The sequence below is a fragment of the Ahaetulla prasina genome, chromosome 12, assembly GCF_028640845.1.
Source record: "Ahaetulla prasina isolate Xishuangbanna chromosome 12, ASM2864084v1, whole genome shotgun sequence".
Taxonomy (NCBI): Eukaryota; Metazoa; Chordata; class Lepidosauria; order Squamata; family Colubridae; genus Ahaetulla; species Ahaetulla prasina.
The window spans coordinates 23,133,929-23,153,791 of NC_080550.1; the positions used below are offsets into that span (position 1 = coordinate 23,133,929).

Genomic DNA, 19,863 nt, shown 5'->3' on the forward strand with positions numbered 1-19,863 from the left:
GGATGCAGCCTTGAGAAAGGTATGCGTGGAACGTGTTTCTGGTTGTGGCTGCTGTGCTGCTTCATCAGTTTTCCCCCCTCATGCCTATGGCAACACGAGAGCAGGCCAGGGATGCTTTGCGAATTGACAACTGACAGCTTCCAGCCGAAGACATGCTACAAACAATTGTTGGCATGCAGAGAAAAGAGAAGCCAAGAAGAGCAACTGCCTTTGTCTCACTCAGGCATAGGATAATAGAAATGGAAGGGACCTTGAAAGACAATCTGCTGCTCAACCAGGAGACCTTATACCAGGGGTGTCACACTCACATAGTCATGGTGGCATCACGTGACATATAGGGACTTTTTTCCTCGTCACTAAATCGGGCATGGGTGTAGCCAGCATGTGATGCATCCAACCCATGGGCCAGGAGTTTGACAGCCCTGCCCTGTTTCAGACAAATGGTTGTCCAGCCTTTTTTTGAAAGCCTCCAATGAGGGAGCACCCACAACTTCCGTAGGCAAGCCATTCCACTGAATACAGAATAACGGAAGGGAACTTGGAGGTCTTCTAGTCCAACCCTCTCCTCAGGCAGGAGACCTTATATCATTTCAGACAAATGGTTGTCCAATCTCTGCTTGAAAACCTCCAGTGTTGGAGAATTCACAACTTCTGGAGGCCAGCCATTCCATTGAATACAGAATAACAGACTTGGAGGGGAACTTGAAGGTCTTCTAGTCCAACCCCCTGCTCAGGCAGCAGACCCTATACCATTTCAGACACATGGTTGTCCAGTCTCTTTTTGAAAACCTCCAGTGATAGAATACCCACAACTTCTGGAGGCAAGCCATTCTTCCATTGGCTGATTGCTCTCACCGTTAGGAATTTTCTCCTTCGTTCAATTCAAATCCAAAGGCTGTCAAATCCAAAGACTCAACCTTATTCTGGCATATCACATCAAGATCCCAAAGCCATAGTTCAACCATGGTGGATTGTCACATCCACATAGTAGATCTGAGATACATACTTCCAGGAACTATATACATGGTCACCCCTGAGAAAAGTGGATGCCATAGTCAAACTATAACAAAGCTGCTAATGAGGGCACCAGTGTCAGAGATTTTATATATTTTTAATATTTTTTAAATAGGGATACGGTGGCTCAGTGGCTAAGATGCTGAGATTGTCAATAGAAAGGGCAGCAGTTCAGTGGTTCGAATCCCTAGTGCCGCGTAACAGAGTGAGCTCCCGTTAACTTGTCCCAGCTTCTGCCAACCTAGCAGTTCGAAAGCATGTAAAAAATGCAAGTAGAAAAATAGGGACCACCTTTGGTGGGAAGGTAACAGCACTCCATGCGCCTTTGGCGTTTAGTCATGCTGGTCACATGACCATGGAGATGACATCAGACAGCGCTGGCTCTTTGGCTTAGAAACGGAGATGAGCACCGCCCCCTAGAGTCGGGAACGACTAGCACATATGTGAGAGGGGAACCTTTACCTTTACCTTTAATATTTTTTAGCTTTGAAAAAAATATTAAATCCCAAACATGCTAATCTATGACTGTAATAAAGATTACATTGATCTCATGGAAGATTTCGTAAGAAAATTTGATAGCTGCAGAGACAGAGTCCAAAGTTTCACATAATTGGTTTTGATTGCTGGCTATGACTTTCAAGTTGGCTTGGGTTCGGGTATTTTATACCCTGAAAGCTCCATGTTCTGCAGTGGAATCAGCCCAGGAATAGAGTAGTTGAAATAACGATTAATTTCTTCCAGCTTTGACTGAGTTAAACAAATATTAAAATTGCATGGAATTTTTTCTTCAGGATACTTAAATTCTGGGAATCCTTAATTTAATGCATTTCTTTACAGGTTGCTCTTAAACCAACTGTCTAAAAATGTCCTGGATTGAGGTCCAGTTTATCCAAAGCATTGCAAGAGGTCTAATTCCAACTCACATAAAGTTTACTCAAAGAGAACACTCCAAGCCTACAGTACAAATATGATTAGTAACCAAGAGGCAATGTATATAAGAATCTATCTTATCCATATATCTATAGATTAAACAACTGGCAGATAAAAGTTACCTCAGCACACAGAATAAGGGAGGACATGGGAAGAGTTTCAGAAAGAAAAAAACCCTCCCTAGTCTTCTGATGAGTAAAGGGAAGAGAGGGGAGAAATACTGTGAAACTTGCAAGATTCTGAAGATAATGATGGCCCTCCTAGGCATACCTTGTCTGCTCTACCTCACAGGGCCAATATAGCACTTATATTGCAATTCTGTACAAGAACATCTGGAGGTTATTAGACAACAACATACCTCCTCTGATGCAAGATAGAAGAATTTGTCTCTGGCCTTGAGAAGGAAGTGTTTTTCCCACACTTTGTTGTCCCTCAAAAGAAGCCATGAAGGGTTTGGAGAGACTCAGACTGCTAAGACAGTCTGTTATTAACAGCACCTGCTTGCAATTACTGCAGGTTCAAGTCCCACCAGGCCCAAGGTTGACTCAGCCTTCCATCCTTTATAAGGTAGGTAAAATGAGGACCCAGATTGTTGGGGGCAATAAGTTGACTTTGTATATAATATACAAATGGATGAAGACTATTGCTTGACACAATGTAAGCCGCCCTGAGTCTTCGGAGAAGGGCGGGATATAAATGCAAATAAAAAAAATTAAAAAAACCTTTCAAGAGTCTGTAAATACATCCTCCAAAATAATTGTCCCCTTAAAGAGGCCATGAAGGAGGATGAAGAGACTTTCAAGAGATAAGAAACTTTCAATACATCCTCCAAAATAAAGTAGCATATGCATTTATTTTATTTATTCATTTGTCAAGCACGTATAAAATAACAGATATAAGTATAAACCTGAGGAAAAGAGACGGCAGCGAACTCGACACCCAGGAGAGGGCCACGGAGGGCCACACCACACTGCCGCTACATTTGCTGTTGGCTTCTCAGCACGTCTATCTTGAAGAGCTGGAAGACATTTCCTTAGATAGCTGCCAAACTCATTGTTGGAAGCATCAGGCTAGTCCCTGAATATACGAGAAGTCTTGGGCAAAGTTCTTCCTAAGAATGTGAGTGTTTGTTCTGTGATACGAGGCCAAGAAGAAGACTTTGCCAAAGATTTCTCATATATTCAGGGGCTACCTGACGCTCACAACGATGAGTTTGGTGGCGATCTAAGGAAACGTATTCCAGCTCAACAAGATTGTGGAGCTGAGAGGGGCAGCAACAGCGATGGTGCTGTGGGAGGGCAGCCAGATGTCCCAGGGCTGCTGCACATGTGCACCGCATTTGAAGGGAGGCAGACACGACGCCTCTGAGGAAAAGAGGTGGCGATGAAGCCCTGGCTGTCACCTGGGAGAGGACCGCGGAGAGACACACATGCATGCACACGCTCCTGTCACCCATGCTGCCGCTACTTTTGTTGTCGGCTTCTTGGTGCTCTTAAAGTCGATCTTGAAGAGCTGGAAGGCTGGAACAATGAGTTTGGCGGTGATCTAAGGAAATGTCTTCTAGCTCTTCAAGATCAACTTTAAGAGTGCAGAGAAGCTGACAGCAAAAGTAGCGACAACAGGGGCATGTGTGTCTCTGTGTGTGTGGGTCCCTCCACAAGGACTTGGATGCAGACACTGCCCCTCTGAGGAAAAGAGGTGGCGGCAAAGCCCTGGCTGTCACCTGGGAGAGGAGGACCATGGAGGGACACACACACACAAACACACACACCTGTTGCCGCTACTTTTGCTGTCGGCTTCTCAGTGCTCTTAAAGTCGATCTTGAAGAGCTAGAAGACATTTCCTTAGATCACCGCCAAACTCATTGTTTCACCTTCCAGCTCTTCAAGATCGACTTTAAGAGCACCAAGAAGCCGACAACAAAAGTAGCGGCAGCATGGGTGACAGGAGCGTGTGCATGCATGCGTGTGTCCCTCCGTGGTCCTCTCCCAGGTGAAAGCCAGGGCTTCATCGCCACCTCTTTTCCTCGAGGCGCGGTGTCTGCCTCCTTTCAAATGCGGTGCACATGTGCAGCAGCCCTGGGACATCCGCCCGCCCTCCCACAGCACCATCACAGTCACTGCCCCTCTCAGCTCCAGCACAGTGGCTCCATCTTCCCAAAGGGCTGCCCACCCACCCACTGGCTGGGCCGGACTGGAAGCAACATGTCTCCCCTCATGGGCTGTATGGGTGACCTGATCTCGGAAGGCAAGGGCGTGGGGGACCGCCGGGAAGGCAAGCAAGCATGGCAGGGCCACAGGAAAGGAGTAGGTTGCTAGCTCTCTTCCCCATGGCTGGGCGGCCCCGACATGCTTGCCTGTCTTCCTGGCAGTCCCAGTGGCCAGGCCTACTTGCCTGCCTTCCTCCACCACCACCGCCTCTTTGTTCAGCTGCTTACCTTCCACAGTGGCTGGTCCAGAGTCAGGAAGGCAAGCTGGCCGAAAAATACCGGTCGTTGCCACGTTCTTCGCACATTCTCATCCCATTGGATTTGCACGGCAATGGGATGCGCATTCACAAAAAACATGGCGGCAAAGAACATGGCAGCCAGGGTGAGCAAGCGGCGACCGGGGAACCGGTTTTGGGTCATGGCAAGCCAGCTATCGCTAACGGTTCGGCAACCTTGGCCAAATTTCTGTCAGTGGTTTGCGCGAACTGGTGGATTGGACACTCAACTTGGGTCCTTGGGGGGAGGGATTTGGGGATGCTTTCAATATGCAATTTTCACGCCTATTGCCTTAGACTTGCTTTTCTTTCATTGCGTTCAGTTCCTACTCAGTAAAAGTACCTTTCTCTACAAACATGGAGTCGAGGCTTTTCTTTCTTGAGTTTTCAACAGAGGCATACCTGACATTAAACAAAGTCTGCCATACCAGCCATCCCGGGAGAAAACTCTACCGTGGGGGCTGAGCAAAGAATGTCTGACCAAGACCGCAATCAAGAGGCCATGGGGGCTGCTGGATCCACCCCTCCCCAGTCCAGGCATGGTGGGGATGTTTCAGAGTGGATGTCAGAATTTCAGCTGGAAGAAAAGCCAGTCAGAGCTAAGTGGTCGCTGGGTGTGAGAAGGATAGAACCTCCAGAGGAAATCCCACCCCCAGGGTGACAGTTACCAGGAGAGGTGGCTTAACAGGAAGAAGACAAAGAAGACCTCCAGCTGACTCAAGCCCTGCAGCTCTTGAAAGAAGACTTTGCTTTCCTTTCGACTGCATTCAGTTCATACTCAGTAAAAGTACCTTTCTCTACAGACATGGAGTTGGGACTTTTCTTTCTTGAGTTTTGAACAGAGGCACACCTGACATTATCTGAATTCCCAGTGGTGTCTGTTTCTTGACTTGGCCTTGCTTGTCTGGCTGCCCCCAGAAGAGAAGAGTCCCTTTGACATCTCCCCCCTGCATATCTCCCCCATCCTGTACAGGAACCAGATTCTCTTGACAGGAAGAGCTATTTGATAAAGAAGCTATGGACTCTGCTCTCCTTTCAGTAACCTTGAAGAAAGAGAGAAAAGACCTGGAGAACGAATTTCATCTCCATCATAAACAAGGTTTATTTATTTATTTATTTATTATCTTACAGTATATATAAGCATAAGCATGAAATAACTATACAATATATAAGCATATATATAAGCATGAGTATGTAATAACTATATTAATTGGATATAATGAGAGGAAAGAATAGGACAGGAACGGTAGGCACGCTTGTGCTCTTATGCACGCCCCTTACAGACCTCTTAGGAATGGGGTGAGGTCAATAGTAGACAGTTTTTGGTTGAAGCTTTGGGGATTTTGGGAAGAGACCACAGAGTCAGGTAGCGTATTCCAAGTATTAACAGCTCTGTTTCTGAAGTCATATTTTCTGCAATCAAGATTGGAGCGGTTACCATTAAGCTAAAATCTATTGTTTGCTCGTGTATTGTTGTAATTGAAGCTGAAGTAGTCTTCGACAGGAAGGACATTGTAATAGATGATTGTATGAGTTAAACTCAGGTCATGTCAAAGTGGCGTAGTTCTAAATTTTCTAAACCCAGGATTTCAAGTCTGGTAGCATAAGGTATTTTGCTGTATTCAGAGGAATGGAGAACTCTTCTTGTAAAATATTTCTGGACACATTCAATTGTATTGATGTCAGAAATGAGGTGTGAGTTCCAGACAGTCGAGCTGTATTCAAGAATTGGTCTAGCAAATGTTTTATATGCTCTGGTTAGTAGTGTAGTGTTTTTGGAGAAGAAGCTACGCAAGATTAAGTTTACAACTCTGAAAGCCTTTTTTGCTATGTAGTTGCAGTGGGCTTTGGCACTTAGATCATTTGATATGAAAACTCCTAGGTTTTTAACTGGGTGATGGTCATCTTTAAGGTAATGTGCATCAAGCTTGTACTTAGTATTTAGGTTCTTTTTTCCAAAATGTAAGACTGAGCATTTGCTGGTTGAGATTTAGAGTTGCCAAGTTTTAGACCAATCGGATACAAAGTCAAGGTCTTTTTGAAGGGTAGCTGTATTGTTGGTGGTGTTAAATAGTTTGACATTGTCAGCAAAGAGAACACAATTACTTGTAATATGGTCACAGAAATCATTAATTTATAATATGAAGAGTGTTGATCCAAGAACACTGCCTTGGAGAATGCCACTTTTGACAGGAACAGGGTTTGTTAGAGCATTGCCAATTTTGACCACTTGTTGTCTGTTTGACAGGAAAGCTGTTATCCAATTGTGGAGGGGTCCAGAGATGCCGTAGAATTTTAGTTTGAGGAGAAGTTTGTCATGTACCACTAAGTCAAAAGCTTTACAGAGGTCTATGTAGATTGCATCTATTGCTTTGCCCTGATCAAGATTTGTAGTCCATAGTTTTTGCAGTGAAGAAGTTGTAAATTACATGATAATTTTTTTCTGAAACCAAATTGTTTGTTAAGAGAGTAGGTTGTTTGTTTCTAGGTAGAGGGTAATGGATTGGTTGATGATAGATTCCATTACTTTGCAAGTGACGCAGCATAGAGAGATTGGTCTGTAATTTTCAGCTAGGCTGGGGTCTCCTTTTTTGAAGACAGGGATGAATGTGGTTAGTGACCAAAGTTTGGGAAGGGAACTGGTAGTGAAAGCTTTGTCAAAGATTATGCTTAGGGGTTCTGCTATATTAGTGGAAAGCTTTTTTAAGAAATATGCACATAGTCCATCTGTTCCAATAGATAGGGATGGTTTCAGTTTGTGAAGAGCTTTTTCAACATTATCTTCTGTGAAATCTATATGTGTTAGGTTGTTGTACTCATTGTTGGTACGATTGGGGAATGTTGGGTATGAGCCATTACTGTTAACAAAGACTGAGCCAAAAATGTGTTAATCATCCACTCATCACCCACTGGAAAATGTGGCATAAGATAACCCTTTATTTATGTTCTTTAGAAAATGATCTTGTGGTGAATTTGAAATAGAGAAGACCACCACTGTTGGAGACAATGGGATGGTCTTGAATCAGTGGCCTTGCAGATCCTCACTTCGATCTACCCACTTAGCTGGCGGCATTTCAGCAACACCTTGAAGCTGGATGGGGATTGGGTAACCGCAAAGTGTGGTGTGAAATCTGGAGCTTGGGATTTATCTGGCCACAATAACTGGAAATTTCTGACAATGCTGGTGAAGAGGAGGAAGAGCTCCATCCGTGCCAAGCTTTCCCCAAAGCAGATTCTCGGTCCTGAAAGGATAAGTCAAAAAGAGGGCTGTGAAAATATCTACAGACCCATCGCATCCTGGACATAAATGGTTTCAACTCCTACCCTCAAAACGATGCTATAGGGCACTGCACACCAGAACAACTAGACACAAGGACAGTTTTCTCCTGAATGCCATCATTCTGCTAAACAAATATTTCCCTCAACACTGTCAAACTATTCACTAAGGCTGCATTACTATTACTATTAATCTTCTCATCGTTCCTATCACCCATCTCCTTCCACTAATGACTGCATGACTGTAATTTTGTTGCTTGTATCCTTATGATTTATATTGAGATTGATTGTTTCCTAGTATGATTTGATTGCTTATTTGTACCCTGTGAATATCATTAAGAGGTGTATCTTATGATTCTTGACAAATGAATGTACACTGAGAGTGTATGCACCAAAGACAAATTCCTTGTATGTCCAATCACACTTGGCCAATAAAGTATTCTATTCTTTCTATTCTTATGCTGTTCAGACAGTAAGTTAGTTAGCTAGTAGTGGAATTTATCACTCCAGGTGGGGAGTGTGCTTAGAGGGATATTTAGTTTAGATTGGGAACGTATCACCTTAAGAGATTGATATCTGGGAAATGTAGTCTTTATGTCATGTTGTCACTGGGAAATGTTGGCAATTTGACTGCCCATTGAGTTATGGCTCTGCTGGGTAAATGTACCACGGAGACAAGCGGACATTTTGAATCTTCAACAAAGGAACTGGCATCAGCCTCACAGCATGGGGAAAGATGCCCCTCTTTTCACTTACGTGTAATTGGGACCAAGTTATGAATTGAGCCTCAGATGAATCTCATCTGACTGTAAGTTTTGATTGAGAATACCTGAAAAATAAACTCAATCTGCGTGAATTTCCCATTTCATTTGGAGTTTATCTGCCTGGGAAGAGCCAGCTAATGCTCGGAACAGAACTATTCTGTTCTGTTCTGTTCTGTTCTGTTCTGTTCTGTTCTGTTCTATTCTAAAGTGAAGGAAAAAGAGGGACGCCAAACAGCTGAAAGGTGGCAACCTGTTGCAATTCCTTGACTCATTTGATTCTCTACAGTATGAGCCCAAATCTCATGACAGTTCCAAACTTGAAATGCTCAATGATTACGATCAAATTTAATGAAGCTTTTTAAGGTTAAAAAAAAAAAACCTATTCAGATTGTTAAACTCATGCTATAACTTAAGAAACTAAAGAGTAAAAGAGGCCTATGGCTTGAATGTTGTGACTCAGCCATGGTGAGAAGAACGGAATGGTTGACTGAATGAGGTGCGCATGATATATTGGGCCAAACTGCAAGTATCCTAGAAATAAATTTAGCAGCGATACTTCCAAAGTTGGAGAGGTTTTTTGCCTTCTTTTATCCTCCAAAAGACTCACCTTCTCAAATCAATCTTTGCTTCTTTCCTCTCTCACTGCAGTTCCTGTTTACATCATCCCTGATTCTGACCATAGAGTTCAGGTACCTACCTACCTGTCTCCTTCTTTCTCCATCATAGAGAGGGAGAGCACAATAAACGTGTAAGAATGCAGGTAGTCCTCGACTTACAACAGTTCATTTAGTGTTACAATGGCACTGAAAAAAATGACTTATGACCATTTTTCACAGTTACAAGCATTGCAGCCATCCTCATGATTATGAGATCAAAATTCAGATGCTTGGCAAGTGGTTCATATTTATGATGGTTGCAGAGTACTGGGGTCACATGATCTCCTTTTATGACCTTCTCACAAACAAAACCGATGGGGAAGTCAGATTCACTTAGCAACCGGGTTACTAATTTATCAACTGCAGAGTGATTCACTTAACACCTGAGGCAAGAAAGATTGCAAAATGGGGCAAAATTCACTTGACAAATGTCTTACTTAACAACAAAAATGTTGGGCTCGATTGTGGTCATAAGGTGAGGATTACCTGTATTTAAGGGACTCAGCCCTTCTTGTCAGGGTTCATTTTTGTCAATAAAGCTTAGATTTAGTTTTCTTTCTGGGCTGCAATGATGAAAAACTTCCTGGCTCACAATAGTGAAAATATTCCATCGCTGAAACTCTTTCAGTCTAATCCGTTTTTTCTTGCAGTCCAGGCAATCCTCCTTTAGTGACCACAATTGGAACCAGCTACTCAATGGTTGAGCAGGGTGGTCGCAAATGAAGTGGCCAGTGGGGCTTCTGATCTGATTCCAGCTTTGCTTTCCGTTACAGGCGTGTGTGTTTTTTTCATTACTGCAAAGTTACTTTTCCATCCCCGTTGTAATAGTGGTTCATTGCTAAATGAGGCAGTCACTAAATGAGGACTGCCTGTAAATCCTATTAGAGAAAGGTCTCCTGGAGGATCTTACTTTAAAGCAGTGGTCACCAACCAGTGGCCCATGGACTAGTGGTAGTCCCCAAGAACAATTTGGTGGTCCGTAGAAAAATTATTTGCATTTTTTATATTGCACTAAATACTATTTATCTTTTTAAAAAAATTCAAATTAGTGGTTCTCGGGATTTAAAATTATGAATGTAGTGGTCCCTGAGATCCGAAAGGTTGGTCACCCCGGCTTTAAAGAATCTGTTTCAACTGAGGCATCCACTTAAAAGACACAAGAATTTACCATGTCGTCTGCTTTATCTTGGCTCAACCATCTCCAGAGAAACTTTCACACAGAAAACCTCCCAGAAGGCTTTCACAGACGCAGGAGATGATGTCCCTAGAGTGAATTCTGTGACTCCAAGGAAACATTTTTTCAGCTGTTCTGCAATGACAGTTTTCAACATAATCCCCTGTGATTCTTTTGGGCTCCTTTCTGCTAGAGGACATTGAAGTATAATCAGAGTCCCCATAAGTCTCTAAAGAAAGGTTGGGTTGTTTAGGATCATTGCATGGTGCAAGAATTGTCAGTAAAAGTGTGCATGTCAGAGAGAGAGAGAGAGAGAGAGAGAGAACGAGTGTGTGGGTGTGAGAGAGGGAGGGAGGGATGGAGAATAAGATTTCACCTGCTGAAAATGGCAAGAAAACTTCCAGCTTCATTCAGGAAGTTGGAGGGGTTGAAAGTTAAAAGTGTGTGTGTGAGAGAGAGAGAGGGAGGGAGAGGGAGAGGAAAAGAGAGAGAGGGAGGGAGGGAAAGAGAGAGAGATCTCACATCAGACAATGAGACATGGAGAAATAGAGAGAGAAAAATTCACCTGCTGAAAATGGCAAGAAGGCTTCCGGCTTCACAAAGTCTCCCTCTTCATTCAGGAAGTTGGAGGGGTTGAACTCATGTGGGAACTTCCACTGAGATTCATCGTGATGGGCAGACTGGATATTGATCAAAACCATGGTGTCCTGCAAAAGTCAAAATAAATAAGATTATCTTGAAGAAAGTCCTCATTGTCAGACATGGCTCTGGATGAACTTCCAGAACGAGTCCATTGAGATGTGGTTGAAGGACAGCAGTTGAGGATGAGAAGGAGCAGTGAGAAGATCTGAACAGTGCTGAACTTGGTATTAGAAAACGAGAAGTGAGGGAGCGAGGCAGGAGATGTCACTATGAGCTACTCCCCACCAATCCTAACTAAGAATGGTTCAGAGGTCAGGAACTGGTCTTTATGGAAAGACACCCTCCCCATCCCACCCTTGCATATTAGTAAGTGTCTTCTTTCCACATCAAATATCAGGATGTCCCTTAATTTCTTACACACACAGAGAGAGAGAGAGAGACAGACAGACAGACAGACAGACAGACAGACAGACAGACAGACAGACAGACATAGAGATAGGCAAGTGTTCTGTCCTCCACCTCCATCCGAGTGATGGCTTAATTAGCCAGCACTATCAGCTCTGGCATCAGAATAGCCAGCATCTGCCAAGAGCCTCCGTTATCTTCCACGACACTGGTGAGTCACCCAGGAACAAACTCCAGCTCTTGGTCAATCAGTGGATTTGCCTGTTACAAAGAGACACAGCAGCTCTCGCTGCCTTTTATATCCTGTGGGGTGTGGTTCCATGACTCAGCACTTCCTAGGCCTGCCCCACCCCTCTGTTGTTCCCTCCTCTCCTGCCTACGAAACCTAGGGTCCAACCAAGCCTGATTGCCATCAGCTGGATCTGAAGGCGTGGCCTGGGGGGGGAAAGAGTCAGGGGCCTCGTTATCTCTTCCACCTGGCCTGCTTCTGGCTCCTGGAGCTGAGCCAGGGAAGCCGGTGCTCCCGAGGTAAGTCCTGATGGCCTTTCCCCCTCACTGTCCAAGTCACTTTCTGGCAGCAGGCCCAGCTCAGGGGGCGCAGACACAACAGAATGTTATAGAGATGATAAAGACAGATATAGATATCGTATATAGGGCTAAAGATGTTGTAGACAGATATAGAGATAAATACAGTATATATAGAGATACATGCGCGCATACACACACACATGTAGAAAGAGATAGACAGATAGACAGACAGACAAACAGACAGAGTTCTCTCACATCAGACAACTACAGTTCCAATGATGAAATGTGAAATTGTTGCTACCGGTTCTGTGGATGTGGCTTGGTGGGCGTGGCTTGGTGGTGGGGGTCATGTGATTGGGTAGGTGTGGCCAACAATTTTTTTTTACTTTTTTAAAGAATTTTTTTACTATTGGTTTGGGTGAATAGGTAGCTAAAAATGCTTTAAAAAGTTAAAAAAAAAAGGTTCCAATGATCACGCAGCACAGCTGTGATCGTCAGAACCTCTTTTTTTACTTTTTAAAGCATTTTTTTTACTACCGATTTGCCCGAACCAATAGTTTTTATCACTGCTTGTTCGCCTGAATGGGAGTGAACCGGTAGCATTTCACCCCTGAACCATTCCTACTTAAAGGTTTCTGCCTTTACCTTGGGAATTTTGTATCCAAAAAGTTGCACATCATTAATAGTTTTACGAGCTATTCCAAGAGGAACTATACTTGATATGCGTTGGATTTCATGAATGACGGCATTTGTGTAGGGCAACCTTACACGATCCTCATATTTCAGTCTTGCCATGTTTCCCAGAACTGTATCTATTTCCTTCCAGCATTTCTCTGAGGAACAAATAGCTTGGTTACCTTCTGGAAAAGATTTCATTAACTTTTTTTTTTTTTTTTTTTTATTCAAAAAGTTTTACAAAAAATTTTTCCCCCCTTTCCCCCCCTCCTCCCCCCTCCCTTCGCAACCCCCCTCCCCCCCCCCGACTTCCCGGAACGAGCACAAGGTATAGTTAAAAGTAAAACAAACATATGCTAAAAATTTTCGTCCCAACTTAATTATACCCTACAATCATCAATTCCTAACTTCCCCAAAAGCAATCAAAATAATACATCATAATCATTCAAAACAGTCTGATAACTCTTAGTCTGATATCTACGTTGAATATAGTCAATCCATTTTTCCATTCCTTTAAGTATCTTTCTTGCGTATTGTCTTTCAAAAAGGCTGATATCTTCGCCATCTCAGCCAAATTGGCAACTTTCAATATCCATTCTTGTATTGTTGGTACTTCTTTTTTCTTCCAATATTGTCCTATTAGTAATCTTCCTGCAGTTATTAGATTTAAAATCAATTTAGTCTCAATTACTGTACAATCCGTAATAATTCCCAACAAGAAAAATTGCAGGAACTTTATCTTCTTTTCAGAACATTTTGTAAAATCCACCAAATTTTTATCCAAAAGGCCTTTATGTCCTTACAAGTCCACCAAATGTGAAAATATGTAGCGTCATCACAATTACATCTCCAACATTTTACTTGCATTTCTGGATACATACACGATAATTTTTTAGGATCTAGATGCCATCTATAAAACATTTTATAAAAATTTTCCTCAGATTCTGTGCCTCGTGAATTTAACATTTCTAACCCAAATTTTTCCCACGTTTCCAATAATATTGGCTCCTGAAAATTTTGTGCCCACTTTATCATACAGTCCTTTACCAAGTCCCTTTCAGAATCTATTTCAAGTAACACATTATACAATCTCTTTATATGCTCCTGAGACTGATTTCTAATTTGCTTTACCAAATTTCCTCGTTCTGCTCTATACCAATTTTCTGATCTCCTTCCATCTAGCATGTAATTGCTCATATTGAAACCAAGTATAATTTTTCCTTCCTCTCTTAATACTTGCAGAGATTTTAACTGCAAATTACCTCTTTCAGTATACAAAAGATCTTTATATGTAATCATTTCCTGATTCTGTTCTATGTTTATATTTTCTACTGTATGTCTAGGACATGCCCATATAGGAACCTTATAATTTAGTTTATAAGAGTATTTTTCCAAACACGCAGAAGGGCATTTCTTAGCACATGATTTTTAAAGGCCTTATCCACTTTTTGTCATAAATTAAATATGCATGCCATCCATATAACAAATCATAACCTTCTATATTCAAAATTCTGTCCTCTGTTAAATTAAACCAATCACTTATTGCAGAGAGAGCAGCTGCTTCATAATATAATTTAAAATTAGGCATTTTAAACCTCCCTTTCCGAGAATCTTGAATTATTTTCATTTTAACCCTAGCTTTTTTACCTTCCCATATAAATTTGTTAATTCCCTTCTGCCATTCCTCAAGATTCTTATCTTTCTTAATTATTGGTATCATCTGAAAGAGGAATAAAAATCTAGGTAAAACATTCATTTTAATAGCAGCAATTCTCCCAGCAAAGATAATTGCAATTTTTCCAAACAATCAACTCCTTCTGAACTTTTTGCCATAAAACCTCATAGTTATTCTTATACAATTTCACATTTGATGACGTAATATAAACCCCTAAATACTTAACCTTCTTTACAATTTCAAATCCTGTTACTTCCTCTAGTTTTTCTTTCTGTTGTCTGGCCATATTTTTATTATCACTTTTGTCTTTTCTGATTTACCTTAAACCCTGAGACATTCACATATTGATCAATTATTTCCAACAAAGATTTACTAGAATTTATAGGGTTTGTTAAAGTAATCACCAAATCATCTGCAAAAGCTCTTAACTTATATTCATACTGTCTAACTCTAATTCCTCTATCTCCTTTACTTCTCGTATTTTATCCAATAATGGTTCTAGAGTTAAAATAAACAATAATGGTGATAAAGGACATCCCTGTCTTGTTCCTTTCGCAATCTTAAAAGGTTCTGTTAAGCTACCATTGATTATAATCTGTGCTGTTTGCTCTCCATAAATTGCCCTAATTATTCTTAAAAAACCATCTCCAAATTGCATCTTTTCTATTAATTTAAATAAAAAATCCCAATGCAATCGATCAAAAGCTTTCTCTGCATCGAGAAAAATAAATGCTGCTGGAATAAAATTTTTCTTTTCTAAGTACTCCAGTAAATTAACAATCTGCCTAACATTATTCCTCATCTGTCTCCCTTTTATAAATCCAGATTGATCATTATGAATTCTTCGCTGCAGAATCAACATTAATCTATTAGCTATTATTTTAACAAAAATCTTATAATCATTATTTAAAAGTGAGATTGGCCTATAATTCCCAGGTTTAGAACAATCCTGTTCCTCTTTTGGTATCAATGAAATAAAAGAGGTTCTCCATGAGGGGAATTCTCCTAGTTGTATCTGATTAAATAATTCCTTAAGTGGACCTAACATCTCATCCTGTAAATTCCTATAATAACTAACTGTAAGCCCATCCGTACCAGGAGTTTTCCCATTTTAATTGTTTAATTACCAAAATAATTTCTTCCGAGGTTATAGGCCGATTCAATTCATCCGTTTGTTCTAAAGTTAAATTTTTAACCTTATATTCCTTCAAATACTTATCAATATCCCTATTCGATATATTATCTTTAAGATATAAGTTTGTATAATATTCTAAAAAAGCTTTTTTAATTTTATCCTGTTGATATCTCTCTTTACCTTTGTATTCTATTTTTTCTATAGTACGTTGTTTTTGTCTTTTCCTTAAAGTGTATGCTAACCACCTACCAGGTCTATTTGCATTACAAAAAGTATTATGTTTGGCATATTGTATATTTGTTGCCACCTGATCAGCCATTATCATATTAAATTGATTCTGTAGTAACTTTATTGCATCTTTAAGTTTTTGATCATGTGGGTTATGTATTAATAATTGTTGTTTCTTATAAATTTCCTCTTCTAAATACCTACGCTGTCTTTGTTGCTTATTTCTCTGTCTATTATTAAGATATATTAATACACCTCTCATAAAAGCTTTACTGCAATCCCAAACCATTTCTATCGATGTTTCATTATTCAAATTATAATCAAAAAATTCTTTCATCTGCTTTTTACATTGATTTACATTATCCTGATATCTAAACAAATTTTCATTTAATCTCCAAGTTCTTCTACCCTCTTTTCCATATTGCAATTCCATCCAAACAGGACTATGATCAGACAAACATCTTGGAAATATCTTAGTTTTCTTCACCCTAAAAAGCAAATCATTAGAAATTAAAATAAAATCAATACGTGAGAAGGATTGATGCCTATCAGAGAAAAAAGTATAGTCTCTTTCCTCCAAACCTCGCAGTCCCCATACATCTCTTAAGTCCAAATCTTCTATCAGATCAAAAAAGCATTTAGGCAGCTTTGCATCTGCAGGTATCTTCTTGGAAGAAGTTCTCTTGTCCTTTCGTGTATCTATTACTCCATTCCAATCACCCAATATAATACACGATTAATAATCCCTTAGGATCAACTTATCATATAACATTCTATAAAATTTTTCTTGTTGTTGGTTGGGTGCATATATACCAAGCAAGAGAGTCCTTTTTGATTCTATTGTAAGTTCAATAGCAATATATCTACCATAAATATCTGCCTCTATTAACTTGGCTGGTATATCTTTTCTCAAATAAACCACTATGCCATGTTTTTCTCCAAAGCTGAAGCAACAAAATGTTTACCTAACTTTGAGTTTATTAGGTACTTTTGATCTGATAATTTAATATGCTTTCTTGTAAGCAAATAACATCATTTTAAATTGTTTCTAATAATGAAATATTTTTCTTCTCTTCAGAGCTGAGTTCAAACCATTGACATTCCAAGTCAAGATTTAATTTGCGAGTACTGGGCTGGTGGAGCCTTTGGGCAATCAACTGAAGATCGTCCTTCCGTATCTTCGGCCGTGCTCCTCCACCGCTTCTGTAGCAGAATCCTGAACTTTACTTTGAGTTTGTTGCTCCTTTTCTTTACGCTTAAGGGCTCCTCGTCAGTCTTTGTTCTTGTGGTTGTTCCTCTGATGGTAACATCACTGGAATCACCTCAGCTTCCACACCCATTTGAGTCTCTTGAATTCTTTTTCTATTATTTCTATTTCAAATTTCAGCACTGTAGAAAGAAAATCTTTGGCCTTAAGCACTGTGTCAATACGATATCTTCTTCCCTGATAATACACTGTCAAGCCAACTGGAACCTCCCATCTAAATTGAATCTGGTATTTCTTAAGTTCTTGTGTAAAAAATGTAAAGTCTTTTCTATCCCTTAACATCTTGGGAGGATCTCTTTCAAAACCTTCAACTCCTGTTCCCTATTTTCAAGTTTTTCTGAAAAGCAACTTGCAAAATTTGATTCCTCACTGTTCTTTTCAAAAAATAAACCACGATGTCTCTAGGAAGTTTCTTTTGCCTAGCAATCCAAGAATTAACTCTATAAATTTTGTCAATTTGATAAGCAACCTCTTGTGGATCAAGTTCAATAAATTCAGCCAGAGCTTCTGATAAAATTTTTTTTAAATCTTCCCCTTTGTCTTCATTCAAACCTCTAATTCTCAGAGCTCCTTCCATCATTCTATACTGCATCACCACCACTTGATCTTCATTTTTATCCAATTTGATTTGCATTCCCCCCATTCTATTTTCTATTTGTTGATTTGACTGAGCAATTTCTTGCACCTCCTCCTCCACCACCTCCAGTCTTTTTGCCAAACCTTGAAAAGCCATTAAGATATCTTCTCTTATTTTTTTATTATTCTCTTTTATTTCTTCTCTTATTTTCTCATTATTATCCATAATCTCCTTAAACCTTTCTTCAGACACTTTCCCTTGCTCTTTAATCAGATCTTCTAAAGCTGGTTCAGAACCCCTTCTGCCCCCAGTCTTAGGTGGTTTAGTAGCCATTTCAGTTTTAAAATTCACAAAATATAAGTCTAGAAACTTCTCTTCTCCCCTTTAAGTATAGGAGAGCTCAGTTCACTTCATTAAAATCCACACATAACATTTCTTATCTTCTTAGTTGCACAGACTGTTTAAAATTCCATTCGTCATTTTCACTCCCGTTCAGGCGCCATTTTAGAGTCAATTAGAACAAAGGAAAAAAAAATTCTCTTTTTTAGAAAGTAGAAGTCAGGAAATCAAAAATACTTGCAATCCAATAATCGTCCGCTTGCACTCATTCCGTCTGCTTAAAGAGATCCATAAAGATAAGACAATTAGCAGAGATGGACACCTTCTTCTTTTCCTGCTTTTGCAGAGACGCACTGAAGTCGGAGATGGCAGAAATATTTATGGGACCCCTCGACCCTTCGAAGCTCTGCTTAATTAAAACAAAGCCTCTGGGGAGGTCTACCAACATTCCTGCGCTCTTATCTTTTCTCTTTCATCCAGAGAAAAAGATTAAAGCCGGCTTTTCCTGGCTTTACGATGTTCAGTGCGGAGCCCCTTTAATTAGGGCTCAGCGAAGGGGTGGAGCCACCCGGAAGTCCCAGATTTCATTAACTTTAAGTAGACATCGGTTTGCTTCCCAACCAAGTACTGTATACAGATTACTGAATTTCCTGCCACAATACTAACTTCCTTCTTTCCCATTTTATGTAATTGGTGAAGATATTACTTTTTCTACTAAAAAGCACCGTTTCACAATTCTTTACCTTGGATCTCTGGAAAGGCCACCAAATAGAGGAAGGCCCACTGCAGTGTTCCTGATGTTGTCTCTGTCCCAGCAATGAGTAGGTCAAACAATAAGACTCGTAGTTGCTCTTCTTCAAAACTTGAACCTTTTCTCTCCGGCTTTTGATAGTGAAAACAAAGAATGGAAACAGGATTTTTACCATCTGTGTATTCACGGGAAGGGAAGGGAATGGAAGTGGGGAGGGGAGGGGAGGGGAGCGGAGGGGAGGGGAGGAAAGGGGAAGGAGAAGGAAAGGAAAGGAAAGGAAGCTTTGTCCTGAAGACTTTATTCTGAAAAGTCACTCACTTTATCACTATAAAGGAAAAGGAAGTAGGAATAGAAGCAAGCAAGCAAGCAAGCAAAGAACTGGGAAATCTTCAAATGTCCAAGTTTCTCCAACAATTCATCAGGGCAAAAACAGTTCAGGAATTTAATGATGAAAAGGAGGCATTCCCACAGCTTCCTGGTTGGGGAGTTCTGGGAGTTGAAGGCCACTTGTCTCAAAGTTGCCAAGGTTAAGAAACTCTGCTCTATGAGGACTGTAGGCAAATCTTCATTTAATTGATCTTGAAATTTCCAGGCAAGGAGTGGAATTTCTGCTTACTGTTACTTCTTTCAGATAAAAATCTCCTCCCAGGTTGTCCCGTTTTGCACTCCCAGGTTGTCCCATTTTGTGCCATTAACTAAGTTAGGATACTTATTTCACTTTTTACAATATTTTCAGTTATATTCTACTAGTTCTTATTTATATGTCGAGCTTATTAAACTCAATCATTTTTCAGAGAGAGGGGGGATTTATATGGATGGGTAGATGAGAGAGAGAGAGAGATGATGGATGAATGGATAACAGGTGGTTGATAGATGGATGACAGATGAATATGGATATCTATATAGATGATAAATGATAAATAGATGATAGATAGATAGATAGATAGATAGATAGATAGATAGATAGATAGATAGATAGACAGACAGACAGACGGATGGACGGACAGACAGACAGACAGACAGACAGTTGATAGATAGATGGATAATGCATGTAGCAATCATCAATTAGATATTTGGTTGTATCTGGCTTTATGGCTGAAATAAACTGATTTGATTTCATTTGGAGCCACCAACACAAGAGAGATATTGCAAGATAGATAGAAAAGCCTTGAAAAATATTAGTGGGCAGGTTCACATATTGCCGAAGAGCCAATGTGGACTTCTGGCTTTGAGTTCCTTTCAGTGAGTTTATAGCTATATATTTATAGTATTTATAGCATAGTATGTTAAGGTATTGAGATTTAAGAGCTGACCAGCTGTAAAGTTGATGTAATGTAAGGCTG

The 19,863-nt window shown here is 40.4% G+C and overlaps 1 protein-coding gene across 1 annotated transcript in view; it reads right to left on the minus strand.

The window, feature by feature from the left end:
• Positions 1–5,523: 5,523 nt before the first annotated feature.
• Positions 5,524–19,863, minus strand: part of LOC131184106 (cytochrome P450 2J5-like) — a 35,926-nt gene continuing 21,586 nt past the window's right edge. Inside the window, exons 6-9 of the mRNA XM_058155070.1 lie at positions 18,513–18,651; positions 12,519–12,706; positions 10,864–11,005; positions 5,524–7,670 (exon numbers count right to left, since the gene is read on the minus strand). Coding sequence (XP_058011053.1) covers positions 7,480–7,670; positions 10,864–11,005; positions 12,519–12,706; positions 18,513–18,651 — 660 coding nt within the window. The 3' untranslated portion in view covers positions 5,524–7,479. The remainder of the gene's footprint in view (positions 7,671–10,863; positions 11,006–12,518; positions 12,707–18,512; positions 18,652–19,863) is intronic.